We start from the raw sequence: 18,115 nt of genomic DNA, 5'->3' as shown, positions 1-18,115 counted from the left end.
TAGGATTCATTTTCACAGCTTTTATGATTTGTCTGTCATCAACTACTGTTTTCTCAGCCGATCAGGTCATTGTTGGTTGCTGATGTTGCTGGTGGTTTCCAAACTCTTGATTTCTCCATGCCCTTTGTTTTTGCTATAGCTCTAACTGACTTCCTCTTTTCTTTTAGTATCCAAATTGCTTGCTTTTCTCTCAAAGTCAGCTCCCTCATCTTCATCCTGGTTTGTGTGTGTCATCATCAAATGCAAGATTCAGAATGCAGAAGTTATGGATATAACTAATACAACACACTCCCTGCTTTTAATATCTGAAGAATTAATGCAACAGGACACAGCTGATCACTTAGAAAGACCTGTGAGGCAACTGTCCCAATACTTATGCTCACATCAGATAGAGGGAAGAAACTCTAGAAGTGCCGAACTTCATAGCTGGTAAAACATGTATGTGTTGAATCACCCAATAATAAAATATGACATTCTGTAGTTTTGTCTCATATTCATCTTTTAATCATATTTGTATATGCCTTGACTCCACAGCCAACAGAGCAATTTTGTCTTTACTGTTCCAATACTTTTGGAGGGCACTGTATATATAAAATGCAGATGCAATATATACTGTCATGTAGCTTTGCAACTGATGCTTCTGTGCTTCTCTTGTAAGCAGGGATGGGTAACAGTGCTTGGTATTAAACTATGGAAGCTGATTTATCTCATTAATAATTCACACAAAAGACACGATGCACACAAGAGTATCCCAATTCACATGCATGAAACCCAATTCACATACACAAAAAATAATTAGGCCTACCAGAGAACTATTATGTCAGAGCGTGATCTGAGCGGGATTTGGTTTACCGGTGAGCGTGAGCAGAACATTAGCGGAGCGTTTGCTTTGGCCGTGAGCGACTGAGCGGAGCGCGCACCCACAAAGTGGAGTATTGAATATCATCGCTCACATGCTCTGATCTGGATGCCACCAGGTTTGCTTTTATTTCATTTACAGCTCAAATGTGTATAACAGAGTGAATTAAAGTTGCACTATTAAGCATTTAAAACATGGCAATTTCAATTCAATCAGTCGTGCGATCTAATTCCTAAATGACAACAATGTCAAGTTCAGATTTGCTTTGGTGCTGCCCCTGAGCCAGAGAGCTGTTGTCATGTATAGGTATTATTAAACCGCTTCACAAACAGTCTCTTCAGTCACATAGTATCATTATTTCTGTCTTACAATAATTCAGAATATCAGAGGTACTGGGATAAAAGTTTGTATTTCTGATATATACACTAATGTCTACAATGCAGACCAAAATAAGAGTTTTTGAAATTTTAAAATATTTTGAAAGTGACTTTAGCCTCATAAAGGTTGTATCAATTATATAGTTATATCAGTAGGTGGTGGCAAATGATTGCTAAAAATGTACTTGTCATTGAGTCATTCATTCATTCATTCATTCAAGATAGTTAAAAATGCTGATTCATCCAGTAATGCAACAAGTGAAGTCTTTGAATCTTTTAATCATTCACTCTACCTTTGTTTAAATAATCAAGATATATTAATTTGAAATATTAAAGAGCCTCTAGTGAATTACATCTTATTTTATTTACTTGTCTAGTTGGACTTATGGGAGAATTGTGATGTTTATGTTAAAGAAACGTAAATCATGACTCTCAATTTATCCAGAATCATGGAGCACAATTTAGTTTTTATTATTTAATTATATATATATATATATATATATATATATACACACATATATATATACTGTATAGTATATGACATTTATGTGAAATTTATGGAAAATGTAAAAAGCATAAAATGCTGATTTCTTCATCTCAAACTATGTATTGAGACAAAAGCGTACAACAGTGTGTGTGTGTGTCTGTGGCTTTAAAAAGATTATAACCAAGCCCTTTCTATAAATAAATAAATAAAAAACCTAAAAGGTTCCTGGCTCCTTAAATGGTTTCTGCAGACAAACTCTCACTGGAATTTAACATTGGCCAAAGTTTATTTAAACAAATATATTATGCAACTCTGAACACCATTGATATGTGTTTTATTATTTGTGTGTATATTTTTATGTGCATTTCTGATTTGAGCGCGTGAACGGGACTTCTATTTTGGAATGGCTGTATGACGTCATAAGGCAGCGCTGTTAACCGAACGCGAAACTTCACCTGAAGAAAGGTTTGTTTTAAACATTTAAAGGCTTTAAATGAAGTCGAACCGTTCATGCAAATGTATAATTTTACCAAGAATTGCAAAACGAAAGTTTTCTTACTGAATGAAACAATGTAATGCTTGATATAAGATGAATGAGTGTTATTTTTGTGAGTAAAGCACATCCACACATGAGAAACAGAAAAGATCCCTATATCGAGAATCAGTTCAAAAACAGGTTTTTTGGAAGTTGAACCAGATGTTTTGTACAATGATCACATCTGTTTGGTTAAAACAGTGTAAATACAACGAGAAGACACAGATGTAGGCTATAAGACAATTTTCACAATCCAACTGCAAAGGTTTCCATAACAGTACAATCTACTGAATTTAACATAAACATCATTAAATACCAAATGTAAACGATAAATATCTAAACCTGTCATGTCTTTATTGGTATAATTGTGTTCTTTTAGTAATGTGTAGTTCTAATTTTGAGTGTTTTTTGGCTGATCAGTTCACTGACAACTGAAATAGGAAGCTGACTGAGACACATCCAGACATTTAGATTTTTCTTCTTTTATTTTTCTCAGAAAAACTCCTGGTGAAGTGCCTGAGATCCATAAAGATGGCGTTTATTAAAGAGGAGAGTGAAGACATAAGGATTGCAGAAGTTTTCAGCTTGAAACAAGAAGATGCTGAGGAACAAACAGGTTGGTTTCTTTCTCAAAGCTGAACTCAGTCATTTGATCCTTATTCTGTCCACTTCTACAGAATGATATTTGTGAAGAATGGGTGTCCTAATTAAGGCGAATAAGACACAAATACTGTTACTATAAGATTATTATAGAGTAAAATCAAATCTTTAACTTTTCTAATGATGGAATCGGTAAAATAGGTAATAAGGTAAAATAATGTGTCCTGTGTCAAATCAATACGGGACATAATTTGTCACATATTTTACAAAGGTCCACACTTAGTTGAATAAACAAATAAGGATTTTTCAGTGTAGATAATACTAATAGCAATTATGATGAAATCAGTTTCAAAAGAAGTAGTAGAGAAGCTTATTTGCCCATGATTGTGTTTCATCCTCTTTGTTTCTACAGCCACAGAGTCTGGAAAAAAATGTGCCGTTTTATGGCCATTTCACACAGAACACAGCATTAAGTTCACCTGCGTGGTTTCTCAAAACATGATGAGCTCACGTCTGCCCTTTGAACACAAGAGGCTCTCCAGATGCAGGGCTGAATGGGAAAGTTATCATTTGGTCTGTCCAGTGATGAACTCAACGTGAAGCGCAGCGCAAACAAATCTGAAAAAAAGGTTTCTGTATATTACACTTGAGCAATAGCAGGAACCTGGCTCTCTTAAACCTTAATGGAATAGAAAAGGACTGGAAGGCCAAGAAAACATTCAAAGTCTGATGAGAAGTTTCTCAGAGTTTTTTTCAAGGGATTTGATTAGCAGCAAATGCCTCTAAATTCCTACAGAAACAGTAAGAGTGTACTTAATTTGTCACACATGGATTCTCCATTTTGCCTCCTTTTTTTTTAAACAAATGATGACACAGTGTGTTATGAGTTATTCATCTGAGGTTGCATTTACCTAATTTAAAGACTATCAGGGACTAATTGATCTTTTTTTATGTATATTATTATGTCCTGATACATAAAATTATAGAATTTAAAGGAGGTTTACTTTCTCTTTCACATGACTGTATCTGGTGTTTCCTTCTCTGAACAGACCAGAGACACAGAATTTAGTCTTTATTGCTGCCTCCTATCTAGCAGGCCAGAGACTCGGGTGTATATGGTTTAATAGGGGTACTGCGAGGCTCAGTACTAGGCCCATTGCTTTTCACCCTGTACATCCTACCTTTGGATATTAGATATGAGGAAGCATGGCATTAGTTCTCTTTCATAGGTTCACTGAGGCAATGGGTGTGACGATTGTCTGAAGCCCTTATAGAATCACGCCAATTCATTGGCTGATGGCGCGAAATACCGCCCCTACGTCATACGTGATTGACGTAGACCCACGCTCGTGCCATCTTATCCCTCAGATTTTCTCTCTTCAGAAGCGTTCGCTTCTTACGGTTTTTCTGGCCCAACGTTTTGGACTTTCTTTCCAATTCAGTGACCGCATCAGTGGAATATTATTCTCCGAGCGGTGATTGGAATGGACTTTCGTCGGTGCCAGCTGCCGTGCTCTCGTCTCATCGCGAGTGACGACCAGCATGGCAAGTGCATCAGATGTATGGGCCTGGCCCATGCACGAGATGCTATCTTTGGCGTTTCTAACTGCAAGTGCTGCGAGAATTTAACTTTAAAAACCTTGCGTGCTAGACTCGCGGCTTTTGATTGTGAATCTGCCGTTCTCTCCCACCGCACTGCTCCGGAGGCCTCCTCCCTCTGCGAAGCCGCGGCCTGGAGTTTGGATCCGGAGCTCGAGGCCATGGAGAGTTTTCACTTTCACTCCCTCCATCACCCGAGCGTCACCGTGCAGATTCTCCGATTGAGTTTTTTCGCAGCTATCATACGCCCAGTCTGGAGGCACGGGAAGCCGTTTCCTTGGGATTGGAGGATATTTTGTTTATTGCGGCCTCCGACTCCGAGGATGTAGGACCACTTCCGCTTTGATCGGTAAGTCCTACACGGCAGCGGGACAGGCAGGCGCGGCTCTCCACACCATGGCCATCCTTCAAGCCTATCATTTGGAGGTGCTGAAGGAGATGGACGAAGGAGAAAGTGTGACTAGGGGTGGGAGAAAAAATGTATTCTCCGATGCATCACGATTCTTTTTTCTTCCCCACATATGGCACGTGTGCGCGCTAGAGACACGGCGGGCTTCATTGCACAGAATTTGCGCTGTGAGACATGTGCACATTGCTTGACAGCGTGTGCTTCCACCCACCATGTTTTACTTTAGATATGCTTTCATTTATACCATTTGGAATGCAGTACTATTAGATGTACAATATTCGCGCACTGAGACTTTCACGTGCACTTTGTGTTTGTTTGTCTTGAAGCTTGATTGCGGCTGCGGTTAAATGCACTTGCATTTTTTTTATACTTTTAGACAAAATCTATGTATACGCAGTCAGTTATGTTTTCAGAGCAGGACAAAACATCTGATATCTCGAAATAGATCTGTGCATTAGTCTGAATGCAGCCTGTTAAATCTGCCACTGTCTATGATCTCATCAGTAATAATCAAATGGCTGAGGAAAAAAAAAAGAAAAATCCATAACTATTGTCTATAAACTTTCGGATACTTAAAGAACACTTATTTTAAATAAGTAATTGTTTTTAAAAAGTAGCCTGCTTAATAAAAAAATAAAGTAAATTTTGCACAAAATAAATTTGATTTAAAATTTATATGAAAATGTAGCCATGTGCAGTAATATTGAAAACTGAGAATGTGACGCATCGTGATATTGAGTTGATAATGATAATCGTAATTGAATTCAATCGTGAAACCAGTGAAGATTCACACCCTTACATTTAAGATGGCGGTACTGACATACAGAGATTCCAACTATAAACAAAAAGCATAGAAACTGCCATTTTGGTTCAGATGTAAAGTTGTAAAGATGTATTTACACAGCAGAATAATTAATTGGGGGAAATTGGAATCGGATCGTGACTCTCAGAATCGGAATTGGATCGGATCGTGAAGTGCCTGAAGATTCTCATGGCTTCATGTGTTTGGCCCCTCAACTAAAGTGGTAACTTCATATACCATGAACTTTAAGTGCCTGTATGTCTGAAAACTCTTTACAAAACCATACATTTTTTCTTTAAGATAGATGAAGCTGTAGGCTACTGCTCACAAAACCCCCTGCAACTAACATATAATTCCATTTTCTGCACTCTATACCCTACAAAGGACAAGTTTGTATAGGTACTGCCATGTTTGTGCCATTTATTTGATCAGTTTATTTTTGTTCAACATGAAATATTTAATGAGGATTCCGCATCAGTAGCTTGTTACACTAAAAGGTGTCTCCTTACCTTAAAAAAGACTAAGCTGTTTGTGAAACCTTCTCATCTTTTTTTTTGTAAATCCTTTATGGTCCTGTAAACCAGCTTTATGGTTTTGTAAAGAGTTTTCAGATATAAAGGCACTTAAAGCCATATCACTCCACAGCCATATCACCCTGCAGCCCAAGACAGGTTGCCCACTGAAGCTAAGCAGGGTTGAGCCTGGTCAGTACCTGGATGGGAGACCTCCTGGGAAAACTAGGTTGCTGTTGGAAGAGGTGTTAGTGAGGCCAGCAGGGGGTGCTCACCCTGTGGTCTGTGTGGGTCCTAACACCCCAGTATAGTGACGGGGAAAATATACTGTAAAAAGCACCGTCTTTCGGATGAGACGTTAAACCGAGGTCCTGACTGTCTGTGGTCACTAAAAATCCCATGGCACTTCTCGTAAAGAGTAGGGGTGTAACCCCGGTGTCCTGGCCAAATTCCCACCACTGGCCCTTATCAATCATGGCCTCCTAGTAATCCCCATCCATTTGATTGGCTCTATCACACTCTCCTCTCCACCTGTAGCTGGTGTGTGGTGAGCGCACTGGCGCCGTTGTACTGTGGCTGCCGTCGCATCATCCAAGTGGATGCTGCACACTGGTGGTGGTTGAGGAGAGACCCCCCACATGATTGTAAAGCGCTTTGGGTGTACGGCAATACACAATAAATGCGCTATATAAATGCATCATTCATTCATTCATTCATAAAGTTTATTTTATATGTACTGAATTCCTTCTCAGTTCTTACTAGGCATTGCTGTTGATTTAACTGGGTTGTACTGTTTAAGAATAAAGCAGAAAGTTATGATCAAAGTCCCTTTGTGTCCACAGTACATTGTGTGCAAAAGCTTGAAATTTCATGTTCATATTCATGTCATTTTACAATTATGCCATCATTAATAACACACTGAATTATCAGTATTTAAATGGACCAAGTCACCACTTTAGTTGAGGGGCCACACACATGAAGTCATGAGAAGTTAATGCTTAGTTAATGATGACTACTGTATTTGTGCTGTATATGTACTGTATATGTGCTATGATTGGCCAATGTTGGGGTCTGTCCATTTACCTGCAGGCTACTATGAAGAAGATATGAACTTACTTAACTTAATCCTCTCTGCGCCAGGAGGCGCATAAGGCCTGGACATTTTCTTTCCACTGCTTCCTATCTTTGGCTGCTTGTCTGGCTCTCTCCCATGAAGGCCACCCCTCTCCATCTCTTTCCTTTTCAACAGTTCAATGCCATGTTGTTTTTGGCCGTCGTTTTCTTCTCCTTACTTCTGGCCTCCAACCCAAGGCAACAGCACAGACTTTAACAAAGCCAACCTCAGGCAGGTCATGCCAAACTTTCATCAACAGGTATCCTGTCCAACTAGAGGACCAAATACACTGGATCACTGCTACACGCAGTTTAAGAATGCCTACAAAGCCCGCTCACTACCGGCTTTTGGCAAATCGGACCATGCCACCATTTTCCTCACACCGGAATATAAACAAAGGCTCATTCAGGATCCCCCGGTGCAGAGAGTAGTGACGCGCTGGTCCTCCCACTCAGAGGCTATGCTACAGTCGGCTCTTGATGACGTCGACTAGGACATGTTCCGGACGAGTTCTTCTGATGTCAGCGAGTTCACGGATGTAGCATTAAGCTTTGTAAACACGCTAACTGAGCAAGCTACAGAAACAATAACTATAAGGACATTCTCTAATCAGAAACCGTGGGTGGACAGAACAATCCGTGCTGCGGTTAACAAACGCACTGCCGCTTACAATGAGGCTCTTCTGACCGGGAATATGAGCGAGTACAAAGCATCGTGCTATGCTCTCCGACGCGCAGTAAGAGCCACCAAACACAGATACAGAGAGAGAATTGAGTCTCATTTCCTGCTCAATGACTCTCGACGGATGTGGCAGGGACTGAGGACAATCTGTGCCTTCGGAAACAAATCCTCCGCTGAGGTGAGAGCAGATCCGTTGCTGGCCAGCGAGTTAAACATCTTCTACGGCCGCTTCGATTGCAACGGTGGCAGTGCAACTCTGCTGACCAGCACGTCAGGAAGCAGCAGGCAGAGCAGCGATAATCCTGTAATCACCGTGTAGGAGGATGAGGTTCGGAGGGCGCTAAAGAAAGTGAACATCAGGAAAGCAGCCAGACCAGATGGGATAACCGGCCGTGTTCTGAGGTCCTGCGCTGATCAGCTCGCTGGTTTGTTCACTTCTATCTTTAATGAGTCCCTTGCTACCTCTGTGGTTCCCACCTCATTTAAAAAATGTGTCATTATCCCTGTGTCTAAGAACAATAAACCCTCTTGCCTGAATGACTATCGCCCAGTTGCCCTCACATCTATAGTCTTGAAGGTTTTTGAAAGACTTGTAAAGAGCCACATTTGCTCCTCCATCCCTGTTACTTTGGACCCTCTTCAGTTTGCCTATCATCCAAATAGATCTACTGACGATGCCATCTCTCACGTCCTCCACTCTTCCCTCACACACTTGGACAGCAACAATGGGAATTATGTAAGGCTGCTATTCATTGACTATAGCTCAGCTTTCAATACTATAGTCCCCATCAAGCTGACTTCTAAACTCACAGACCTCGGCCTAAACTCCTCACTCTGTGACTGGATTCAAGACTTCCTCACCGGCAGACCAAGTGGTGAAAGTTGGCCAGTTCACCTCAAACTCCATCACTCTGAACGTAGGAGCCGCACAGGGCTGTGTCCTGAGTCCCCTGCTCTACTCTCTCTACACGCATGACTGCGTGTCCTCTTACAGCTCCACATCTATCATCAAATTCGCTGATGATACTGTGGTTCTGGGCCTCATCTCCAACAACGATGAGACCGCATACTTGGATGAGGTAGAGAGACTCACATCTTGGTGCCAGGACAACTGTCTCTCTCTGAATGTGGGGAAAACTAAAGAGCTGATCATGGACTTTAGGAAGAGACAGCAGCGGCCCTACACTCCTCTTATGATCAGTGGGACCCCTGTGGAGCGGGTGAGTAGCTTTAAGTACCTCGGTGTAAACATCTCCGAGAACCTGACTTGGTCTACACACATCCAAACACAGGTTAAGAAAGCCAGGCAAAGACTGTACCACCTGCGACAGCTGAGGAAATTCAGGGTCTCACCAGCAATCCTGAAAACATTTTTTCAGGGACCATAGAAAGTGTATTGACTCAGTGCATCTCAGTGTGGTATGGAAACAGCTCCAATCAGGACTGCAAAGCACTACAGAGAGTTGTGCGCTTAGCTGAGTGCATCTCAGGGTTTGCTCTCCCCTCTCTGCAGGACATCTACCTCAAACGCTGCAAAAATAGAGCTGTCAAAATGATCAAGGACTCAAATCACCCTGGTAACCGACTATTCACTTTGCTTCCATCTGGCAAGCGCTTCCGTAGCCTGATGGCAAAAACTGAGAGACTTAGGAGGAGCTTCTTCCCCCAGGCCATCAGGCTCCTAAATTCTAACTCTGTGTCATAACGTCACTTGACTCCATGTAAATAACACTATATCAATAAGCTATTCATAATCTTTCAATACCTCATATTGCTGCTATTTAAATACCCTGTACAACCTTTTTCAGAATCAGAATCAGAATCAGAATGAGCTTTATTGGCCAAGTATGTTTACACATACAAGGAATTTGTTGTAGTGACAGAAGCTCCACAGTGCAACGGAAGGACAGTAACAGGACAGGACACAGGTAATGAAACAAAATAACAGGAAATAGCCAATGACCAATGTACAAAGCAGCAAAAAAAAATAAAAAATACACAATATATAATATATAATATAGGCGACTATGTATGTACAGGTCAAGTATGTGCAAATTAGAAATGAGAAAATAAAATAAGTGAGTGTGGTGAATGGATAATGTATTAGTTGTGTGTTCTACGTTTATTTATTGAGTGTTCATGAGATGTATTGACTGAGGGAAGAAACTGTTCCTGTGTCTGGTCGTTCTGGTGCTCAGAGCTCTGTAGCGTCGACCAGATGGTAAAAGTTCAAAAAGGTTGTGTGCTGGATGTGAGGGGTCCAGAGTGATTTTACCAGCCTTTTTGCTCACTCTGGATAAGTACAGTTCTTGGAGAGTGGGGAGGGTTGTACCAATGATTCGCTCAGCAGTCCGGACTACCCTCCGTAGTCTTCTGAGGCCAGATTTGGTAGCTGAGCTGAACCAGACAGTTATTGAGGTGCAGAGGATGGATTCAATGATGGCAGAGTAGAACTGTTTCAGTAAGTCCTGTGGCAGGTTGAACTTCCTCAGCTGGCGAAGAAAGTACAACCTCTGCTGGGCCTTCCTGACAATGGAGTCAATGTGAATATCCCACTTCAGGTCCTGAGAGATGGTGGTGCCCAGGAATCTGAATGACTCCACTGCAGTCACGGTGCTGTTCATGATGGTGAGTGGGGGGAGAGCAGGGGGGTTTCTCCTGAAGTCCACGATCATCTCCACCGTTTTGAGCGTGTTAAGCTCCAGGTTGTTGAGACTGCACCAGACAGCCAGCTCCTTAACCTCCTGTCTGTAAGCAGACTCGTCACCGTCCTGGATGAGGCCGATCAGTGTGGTGTCGTCTGCGAACTTCAGGAGCTTGACAGAGGGGTCTTTAGATGTGCAGTCGTTGGTGTAGAGGGAGAAGAGCAGTGGGGAGAGTACGCAGCCCTGAGGAGCTCCAGTGCTGATGGTTCGAGTGCTGGATGTGAATTTGCCAAGCTTTACTAACTGCTGTCTGTCTGTCAGGAAGCTGTTGATCCACTGGCAGACGGAGGTGGGGACGGAGAGCTGAGTTAGTTTATTTTGAAGGGTTTCCGGGATAATGGTGTTAAAAGCAGAGCTGAAGTCCACAAACAGGATCCTCACATAAGTCCCTGGTCTGTCCAGATGCTGCAGCATGAAGTGCAGTCCCATGTTGACTGCATCATCCACAGACCTGTTTGCTCTGTAGGCAAACTGCAGGGGGTCCAGTAAGGGTCCAGTGATGTCCTTCAGATGAGCCAGAACCAGTCTTTCGAATGATTTCATGGCTACAGACGTTAGTGCCACAGGTCTGTAGTCATTAAGTCCAGTAATTTTGTGTTTCTTTGGGACGGGGATGATGGTGGAGCGTTTGAAGCATGAGGGGACTTCACACAGCTCCAGTGATCTATTGAAGATCTGTGTGAAGATGGGGGCCAGCTGCTCAGCACAGATTTTTAGGCAGGCTGGTGACACACCATCTGGACCAGGTGCTTTCCTTCTTTTGTTCTTCCTGAAGACCTGGCACACATCGTCTTCGCTGATTTGAATTGTAGGTGTGGGGGAGAGAGGGGTTGCTGGAGGTGTGAATGGTTGTGTGGAGGGGTGTTCTGGGCGGGTGTGGGGTGATCGTTCAAAACGACAAAAGAACTCGTTTAAGTCGTCTGCCAGGTGTTGATTCTCCAGAGTGCTGGGGGGTGGTGTTTTGCACATTCTTTTGCACATTCCTCTTATATTACTATTTAAGTCAACAACATACTGACCTGCACATTTATATTTATATTTTTTATCTTTTATTTTATTGTATTTTTTTTTCTACTTTTCTTTTTCTTAATATTTGTATGCTATATAATTGCACTGTCCTTGGAGCGGACCTGACTTACATTTCAGTGCTGGTTATACTCTGCATAATTGTGTATGTGACGAATAAATATCTTGAATCTTGAACAGTCACTAGTTGGATGTTTCCTCAGCACGTGACCAATCCAGGCCCATCTTCTCCTCCTCACTTCATCTCTGACTCTCTCAGTCTCTGCCAATTCCAGTATCCTCTCGTTGGTGACATGTTTTTGCCAGCGAATCCTGAGGATTCTTCTGAGACACTTGTTCTGGAGGGTATCCAGTTTTTTCTCCTCCCCTTTGGTCAGCTTCCAAGTTCCACACCCATATAGTAGTGTAGATAGCACCAAAGTCTTGAACAATGTCACCTTGGTCTTCCTGTCGATGTCTCTGGCATAAAATACATTGGCCAGCTAGTGAAAAACTGCACTGGCCAAAGCTATTCTCCTCTGTATGTCCACTGTGCCACCTCCATCATGGGTCACTTCCGCATCAAGGTATGTGAAGCACTCCACGTCCTTCACACCGTTCTGCCGTACTCGCAGTGCATCTTCCTCCTTGCTGTTCAACTTCATCACCTTGCACTTTTGGGCTTTCAGTTGGAGTCCTACCCTTCTTGCATTTACTTCCAATCTTGTGGTCTTCGTCTGCAGCTGGTCAAATGTCGATGATAGTAGGGCTGTATCATCGGCAAAGTCTAGGTTCTCAAGTACTGTGAAGTTCCGTTTTTTTCCGACGTAAAACATTAATTTAATTTATCTTTTAATTAATGACATTTTTTTGGAAAATAAAGAGAATAAAATTTTTACAATTAAAACATTGAAGACATATTTTGATTATTTCTTAAAAATAAGGTTTTAATCATTTTAGTAGGCTATTAGTCAAGTCAAGTCGCCTTTTTTTATATAGCGCTTTTTACAATGTATATTGTGTCAAAGCAACAGCACAATATCAAAAACAGGAAAATAGTGTGTCAATAATGTAAAATGAAAAGATTTAAAAAAAAAAGGTTTTCAGTTAAAGGCATTTCATTATTGAATTCAGAGATGTCATTGTCTAGATCAGTTTAGTTTAAATAGTATCTGTGAAATCAAATTGATGATAATCACTAGAAGTTAAGTGTCCCCAACTGAGCAAGCCAGAGGCGACAGCGGCAAGGAACCAAAATTCCCTCTGTGACAGAATGGAGAAAAAAAACCTTGGGAGAAACCAGGCTCAGTTGGGGGGCCAGTTCTCCTCTGGCCAGGAGATTATTGTTTACTTATTGTTTTAATTAAAATTTAAAATGTATAAATGTATTTATTTCTATTTTATATTGTACAATGTACAATTCTCCAGCTGTGGTCCTTGGAGAGTCTTTAGCCACTCAAACTCTCCTTCTCACTGTGCATTAGGACGATATAGACACACGTCCTCTTCCAGGCAGTTTCATAACATTTTATGTTGATTGGAAATTCTTAATTATTGCCCTGATGGTGGAAATGGGAATTTTCATTGCTCTAGCTCTTTTCTTAAAGCCACTTCACTAATTTGTGAAGCTCAATTATCTTTTGCTGCACATCAGAAATATATTCTTTGGTTTTTCTCATTGTGATGGATGATTAAGGGAATTTGGGCTTTGTTTTCTCTCCTATTTATAGTTCTGTGAAACAGGAAGCCATGGCTGGATAATTTCATGTTCATAATCCCCCTGGAGTGCTTAAAATTGTGAATATGGGAATGGGAATGAACGTCAGAGATATTTTACTCACAAGAATTTCTAGGGGTGTATTTGATAAAAACATTTATTTCATTATGATCTTTCCCCCCATTTTAAATTCTTTTTATCCAATGAAAGGTTAGATTTTTATGAATTTAATTAAATTACATTTTAAATAAAATATCAAAAGCATTAACAGTACATGACTGTGTGTGTGTCTGTGTGTGTGTATGCGTTAGGCTAACCGAGACTTGTCATTGCACTTGCATTTTATTGTTGTTTTGTTGGTTTTGATTGCTTCTATTGTCATCATTTGTATATTGCTTTGGATAAAAGCGTCTGCTAAATGACTAAATATATAATGTATTAGATGTATTTATAAAACTGCATAAAAATTATCAATATTTTGTATAGCAATTCCACTGTTACACCAGGGTTCAATTTTGTCTTTTTACTTTGAGTTACTGACAAAGGAACTGTTTTTGCTTTTATTTCAGAGTTGATTAAAGAAAATGAGGACAATGAAGAATTGAGTGAATTTGAGGAAAAAAACCACTTCAAAACTGGAGAAAAACCTTTGAGTTGCTGTCAAAGCCAAAAGATAATTTTAAGGAAATCAAAAACCAAGAAATCTTTCACCTACACGTGTGCAAAGAGTTTGACATGCAAATATAATCTTAATTTTCACATTAGACTTTATACTGGAGAGAAACCATACAAGTGTTCACACTGTGACAAGAGATTCAGTGTGTTATCAAGTCTGAAAACACATGAGAGGATTCACACTGGAGAGAAACCTTACAAGTGTTCACAATGCGATAAGAGATTCAGTCAGTCAGGAACCCTGAAAAGACATGAGATAATTCACTCTGGAGAGAAACCGTACACATGTGATCAGTGCGGGAAGAGTTTTGCACAAACAGGAAACCTTACGGACCATATGAGAGTTCATACTGGAGCGAAACCGTTCACTTGTGATCAGTGTGGAAAGAGTTTCACACGATCATCATCCCTTAAGTGTCACATGAACTTCCACACTGGAAAGAAACTGTACACATGTTATCAGTGCAGCAAAACATTTTTAAGAGCTTCAAACCTGACGAATCACCTGAGAGTTCATATAAAGGAGAAGCCACATTCATGTAATTTGTGTGGAAAGAGTTTTTCATTTCTACAACATTTAAAAATACATCTGAAAATACACACTGGTGTGAGAGAGTACATGTGCTTTGAGTGTGAGAAGACTTTTACTACAGCGAGCCGCTTAAAACAGCATGAGATGATTCACACTGGAGAGAAACCGTACAAGTGTTCACACTGTGACAAGAGATTCAATCATTCAGGACACTTGAAAACACATGAGAGGATTCACACGGGAGAGAAACCTTATAATTGTTCACACTGTGACAAGAGATTCAGTAATTCAGCACATCTGAAAACACATGAGAGGATTCACACTGGAGAGAAACCGTATCACTGCACTGCATGTGGGAAGCGTTTCAGTGATTCATCTGCTCTACGCAGACATACAAAAAACATTCACAATAAGTAGATCATCTGCACTTTTAGGTCTGATTTGTGTCATCACCAAATGTGACAATAATGTGTCAAGCTGTAAAATATCATCTGGATAAATCTGTTCTAACCAGACATTACAAGGGACATGACAAAGAAACTTTATCTAAAGTTTCCACAGTGAATAAAGTTCATCTTCAAAACCAGCAGATTCAACTGAGATTCAGATCAACTCAAAGATGGAGTTCCTCCCCAAAGGACAATGTCAAAAAGTTAAATTCTTGTATGTAATTTTTCTTCATAAATTATATCATTGTGCTTTCTTATGAGTTTCATATCGTTCAATTGTCTTATTTATATGTGTCACTTGTAGTTTGCTTATTCTAACATAATATAAATGTAAACTTCTGTGAACGATTGCGTAAATTGCATTACTTTCATGATGCACGCTGTTAATATTGTGCAACAAACTAATATAACCGTACCGTTTACGTTTGTTTGATCATCCTACTATGATGTGCGTGGTACTATTTCACAGCGGAAAATGTGAAACAGCAGTTAATGTCTGCTATCAGTCTGAATGCCCATCATCATCGAGTTGTCACGTCAATACTCAAGTCTCAATCACCAAATTATATTTTTGCCTGAACTCTCATGTTAACTTTCATTGAAGACTCTCCGGGCCTGCTATCAAAATCAGCATTCCGTCTTCATCACTACATCAGCCTAAACCATGATAAGTATTCATATTGTTTTATACAGTTGGGTGTAGAATTGATCATTTTTGCAAGGTTATTCACACGCATGTGTTTAAGACAAAGCGTTTGGTTTACAAAGTGATCGCTTGTTGTGTGACTCTTCGTCGAATTTAATCTAGCAAACTAGTGCTGCATGATTAACCCAATTTGAACCTAGGTTGCGATTTGCAACTTGGTCCAATTTTGAAATTAATTAAATAATTATTTGCTCAGCGTATAATTGGTGAAATACAGTACTGAGATCAGAGTGCATGAATTAGTTTGTATAATGCTGCACGATCTGCCTTGACAAGCTCAGTTACATTTACATTTATTCATTTAGCTGACGCTTTTATCCAAAGCGACTTACAATTGCTATATATGTTAGAGGTCGCACGCCTCTGGAGCAACTAGGGGGTTAAGTGTCTTGCTCAGGGACACATTGGTGTCTCACAGTGGATTCGAACCCAGGTCTCTCACACCAAAGGCATGTGTCTTATCCACTGCGCCATCACCACCCAGTTGCCTCCTTTAACGTGCATTTAATAGAACACGACCATAAAACATGTCCAATATATTTACATTGAGAAGTATTTACATATGTTTTCTATATTTAATGACATGTTTTACTCAGACTCATTCATTCAGTTTTACACAGACTCATTCAATAACATTCTAATGGCAGTCGTCGTGTGAAGCCCTCTTAGTGTGAAGACCGAAGAGTGTAAAGACCATCAACTACCGTGCGACTCCACCGGGCAGGGACACCGGCAAGGGATAGTAGTATCACTTTTTATTTTAGTTTTTTCATTTACATGTTTATTATTGAAATGTTGTTATATGCATGTGTCAATTTTATTTAATTTCTTTATTTTCTTAAATATGTGGGTATATAGTATTTATAGAGTTGTAACGTTTAGTTTTAGTTACTTTTTCTTATTTGTAAGTCGCTTTGGACAAAAGCGTCTGTTAAATGACAAAAGTAAGTAAAGTAACATTCAGTGTGAAACGACTCTGTGACATCATTAGCATTTATTATTATAGGCCTGTGTAATATTATACTCTGATAAAAGCTATGATGCTTGCATTATACATTTTTGTGAAAATATCCTATGTCTAGCACACCGTTAAGCTATCTGTTGTCTTAATCTTATGTTTTTGTCTTTATGTTCCTTCAGTTCTTATGTTTTATTTGCATTTATTCTAATACAAAAATCTCTGGATGTCTTGTTCTGGAATGGGGTAGGTTTTAAAGGGATACTCCACCCCAAAATGAAAATTTTGTCATTAATTGCTTACCCTCATGTAGTTCTAAACACGAAAAAGCTTTGTTTGTATTCGGAGCACAATTTAAAGGGGTGGTTTACTGACTTTTTTTCTTTGCTTGATTGTGTTTATGGGGTGCAATATAACATGTCTTCGTGTTTCGTTTGTTAAAAAACGCCTTATTTTTCATAAATTTCACCTTTATTGTAAGCCGCTTTCTCCTCTGTCATTTGAACGACCGGCTGACTTCCTGATTCTATGAAACCACTCCCTCAGAAACAGGCAATGGGCTGAGATTGGTTAGTTGGGCCGGTGTGTTGTGATTGGCTAAACTGCATACTGCACATTGTCCGGAAACTTCACGCCCATTATCTTTACGGGCGACAGTTGCATGTGCTCTGGTCAAATGTAAATAATGGTGTCAATATCAGTTTGAGCCAGAAAGCGGTAATGAAGAGAGTCAAGCAGAACCTCCGCAAACATGGCTCTTACAAAACGTTTCTTTTATTATTATTCTCTCAAAGAATTTCGATACGCTGTTACTTGAAAATGCTACTGCTGTTTGTTAGCTTTTGAGATACGGTTTTCTCCTGATTAAACATTTATTATAACTGAATACATGACTGAGTAATTACATGAAAAATTATGTCATAAAGTACATATGGAAAATACATTTACAAAATTAGTACATAATTACAAATTCGGGTCCAAAATGTTTGTACGCGTTTGTCATAGACACACGAAATAGCATAACTAACTGGCTACTAAAGCCAGCGTTGGCATTTGTTTACGTCCTTGATAAAACTAAAACATTACGTCTGAAATTATACATGCAAATACATTTAAAATTATTAAATCTGGTTGTGGCCCAACAACTGCTGCCTCTGGTTTTAAAGTTGGAACTGCTCCATGCTTTAGTAATAGTTTCTGGTTGAATCCGGCATTGAACTCTGGTGTAGATTCTGGAAGCTGTCTTCCGTAAAATGCGCAGCACAGAGAGCTAAGTTATGATTGTAATTGTCAGGAACATAATCAAACATAAATTTTAACCATTGTTGACGAACTACAGCGTCCATAGGAAGCCCGAACACAGAAGACCTGACAGCTGGGTGAAAATAACACA

General features: G+C 40.0%; 1 protein-coding gene across 1 annotated transcript; it reads left to right on the top strand.

Annotated features, from left to right (window-relative positions):
* Window positions 1-2,118: 2,118 nt before the first annotated feature.
* Window positions 2,119-17,199, top strand: LOC306857620 (uncharacterized protein). The gene is made up of 3 exons (XM_079397646.1): window positions 2,119-2,188; window positions 2,755-2,874; window positions 13,972-17,199. Exons 2-3 carry the CDS (start codon window positions 2,790-2,792, stop codon window positions 15,024-15,026), a joined length of 1,140 nt encoding a protein of 379 aa, XP_079253772.1. The 5' UTR covers window positions 2,119-2,188; window positions 2,755-2,789; the 3' UTR covers window positions 15,027-17,199.
* Window positions 17,200-18,115: the final 916 nt, after the last annotated feature.

The sequence above is a fragment of the Barbus barbus genome, assembly GCF_936440315.1.
Source record: "Barbus barbus genome assembly, chromosome: 3".
NCBI lineage: Eukaryota > Metazoa > Chordata > Actinopteri > Cypriniformes > Cyprinidae > Barbus > Barbus barbus.
The sequence above is the reverse complement of the archived record's forward strand: the minus strand, read 5'-3'. Positions and strand labels throughout refer to the sequence as shown.

What these genes read in the sequence shown, in the direction of transcription:
- LOC306857620 (XM_079397646.1), top strand. Translation starts at nt 2,790, where the DNA reads ATGGCGTTTATTAAAGAGGAGAGTGAAGACATAAGGATTGCAGAAGTT. An exon ending in AGATGCTGAGGAACAAACAG is followed by an intron (nt 2,875 to 13,971) that starts GTTGGTTTCTTT and finishes CTTTTATTTCAG; the next exon opens with AGTTGATTAAAGAAAATGAG.